At 35.9% G+C, this 2192-nt stretch overlaps 1 protein-coding gene across 2 annotated transcripts; it reads right to left on the reverse strand.

The window, feature by feature from the left end:
• Positions 1-6: 6 nt before the first annotated feature.
• On the reverse strand, positions 7-2186 carry LOC124885448. 2 transcript variants are annotated; one of them, XR_007051257.1, is made up of 4 exons: positions 1743-2186; positions 1480-1548; positions 1265-1397; positions 7-124 (listed from the first exon to the last, which is right to left on the reverse strand). XR_007051257.1 is itself a non-coding variant. In XM_047405176.1 (3 exons), exons 1-3 carry the CDS (start codon positions 1871-1873, stop codon positions 1292-1294), a joined length of 306 nt encoding a protein of 101 aa, XP_047261132.1. In that variant the 5' UTR covers positions 1874-2186; the 3' UTR covers positions 663-1291. The 2 variants fall into 2 exon arrangements, 1 of the variants encoding a protein (XP_047261132.1); XM_047405176.1 differs by lacking the exon at positions 7-124 and having other exon boundaries at positions 663-1397.
• Between the last annotated feature and the right edge of the window lie 6 nt (positions 2187-2192).

The raw sequence follows: 2192 nt of genomic DNA on the forward strand, positions 1-2192 counted from the left end.
CTAAATCCCAACCCATCTAACTACATAAAGCTAGGAAAATAATAATAGACCATATAGGAAGGTACTCACAGTTTTAACACTTCTGATGATTGCTCACGACGACTTTCCATCCAGATTTAATCATCTTTAAACCAAATATAACGCAGAGTTAAAGCAAATAAATTGGCACTAAAAGGCACATAATCTCAAGCAATCAAAAGATGGTAATTATAAGAGAATAAAAATGATTATACAAGAGTCAAAAGAAGAACAATAAATCGAGGAAACAAAGAACCATTTTAACGCACAAAACTTTCTCCACTTACTCCTTTAAATAGCATATATAAAGCAACTAGAATTGTCAAGAATCAGAACATTCATCCAGATGTGTATATTCAAATAAAGCAAATGATTTACTAGTAGCTTGCATATTTAACAGATATTTTTGAATGTTATTAAGCTGAAATCAAGGAAAAAATTAAGAAAAACTCATTAAAAAGAAGGGCAATTCGGTACACTAAAGCTCTCGTATGCATAGAATTTGGGGAAAGCCCGGACCACAAGCTCCATTATACACAGCCTTACGCCGCATTTCGACAAGAGGTTGTTTCCACGTTTTCTCCTGATCACATGCAACTTTACCAGCGACTCTAAATAAAACTCATTGACAATACAAAATTTCCAAATAAATGAAAATACAGATAGTATTATAATAGAAGGCTTCAAGAATTAGTGACCTTCAATCAAGAAAATAACTTAAAAAACTAATTAACAATCAAAATTCGGAAATTAATGAAAAACACAGATATGACAGATTAAGAGACACGAATCTGATCAAAGAAAAATATCACACGTTGTTGACAAGCGACAAAGACGTTCAAACATTGTTTAAAACAAAATTGGGATAAAACAGAAGTTAGACAAATAGAGTGTCTGAACATTCAACAACAACAACATACCCAAGAATTCAAGTTCTATTTTTCTAAAATGTGATCAACAAAGCATTTATAAATTACCCAGCTGGTTCCTTGAGAGGTAAATAAGACTCCAGAAAGCTTCTTTGCATGTAGAATAAGAATAATTGTAACACAGCGAGATGGAGCAAGAAAAAGCTAAAACTATCATCTCTGCAAGACTAAATATAAGAAAATGATAGGATGCTACAAGTGATATCAATGTTTGTTATAGACTCGGTGTTTGTCATAGATTTCCTCTCAAAATGACACTAAAGTCAAAAAAGATCACAACAACGGCTCAATATCATGGAACAGGAGAAAAAACTGACCTAAATGAATTCCTTAAGAGAACACATTCACTTTTCAAACATTGAAGCTTCTACGCAGCCCCTAGCCCAAGCATGTAGGCAAAGCCGAACACGCGCATCATACGGGAGCACGCGATGCCACGGGCCCAACGCACTGTATTAGATAGAAAATCATCATGGATAATACTGCTAGAGTAACTGCACATTGTAAATTTGTTTGTTACCAATAAAGGTACCTTGGCATGAAAAGTTGGAAGGCGAGCCGGAAAAGAACCTGACGCCCGCCACTTTCAGCAACAGTCGTCCTAAAACAGGTGTAAGCAGATTTAAACTGAAATTCGGGAAGTATTGTGCTTTCAAAGAAGAAAGGCACTAAGGCCCCCGTAAAAGATATAGCTTTAGGTTTTGTTACTAGATCATGAACAAAGCTCACAGATGAGTCAGAATGATTTGGAACTTTGACCTGGTGGGTTATGCCAGAAGAAATGTTAATATCTACCTTAGTTGAGAGACCAATATCTTCTGCCATAGATTGCATATTAGCTGCTCTAGAGGCAGGGATCCGTCCATCAACTTCTTTGATTTCTGCAGCAGGACTGCAAATTGGAGGTGCACTGGGAACATATTCATCAGATGTGACCTTCTTCTGTAAATTCCCTGAGGTCATATCCTGAAAGTGATTAAATTAGCTTCACAAGAGAGTGTCTACGTTCTCTAGATGATATGATTAACTATGTAGTACATGAGAAAAAAACCATTGCAGAAGTAGATCAATTTAAGTTCAACTCGGAAACATTCGGTAAAGTGGCAAAAAAAAACCGTAGCCATCAATAATAGCTAATCAGCGTTGGTGATCATTTTAGTAAAGTCATATTATCATCACCTCTAGGTGAGGGACGAATCGAACTACTCACATTTCTCAGTTTGAAAAGTGTGCTCTTTTACTTGT

The sequence above is a fragment of the Capsicum annuum genome, unplaced genomic scaffold, assembly GCF_002878395.1.
Source record: "Capsicum annuum cultivar UCD-10X-F1 unplaced genomic scaffold, UCD10Xv1.1 ctg75403, whole genome shotgun sequence".
Lineage (NCBI taxonomy): Eukaryota > Viridiplantae > Streptophyta > Magnoliopsida > Solanales > Solanaceae > Capsicum > Capsicum annuum.

What these genes read in the sequence shown, in the direction of transcription:
- LOC124885448 (XM_047405176.1), bottom strand. Translation starts at nt 1,873, where the DNA reads ATGAATATGTTCCCAGTGCACCTCCAATTTGCAGTCCTGCTGCAGAAA. An exon ending in ATATTGGTCTCTCAACTAAG is followed by an intron (nt 1,549 to 1,742) that starts GTAGATATTAAC and finishes CACCTGTTTTAG; the next exon opens with GACGACTGTTGCTGAAAGTG. An exon ending in TTCCAACTTTTCATGCCAAG is followed by an intron (nt 1,398 to 1,479) that starts GTACCTTTATTG and finishes TATCTAATACAG; the next exon opens with TGCGTTGGGCCCGTGGCATC.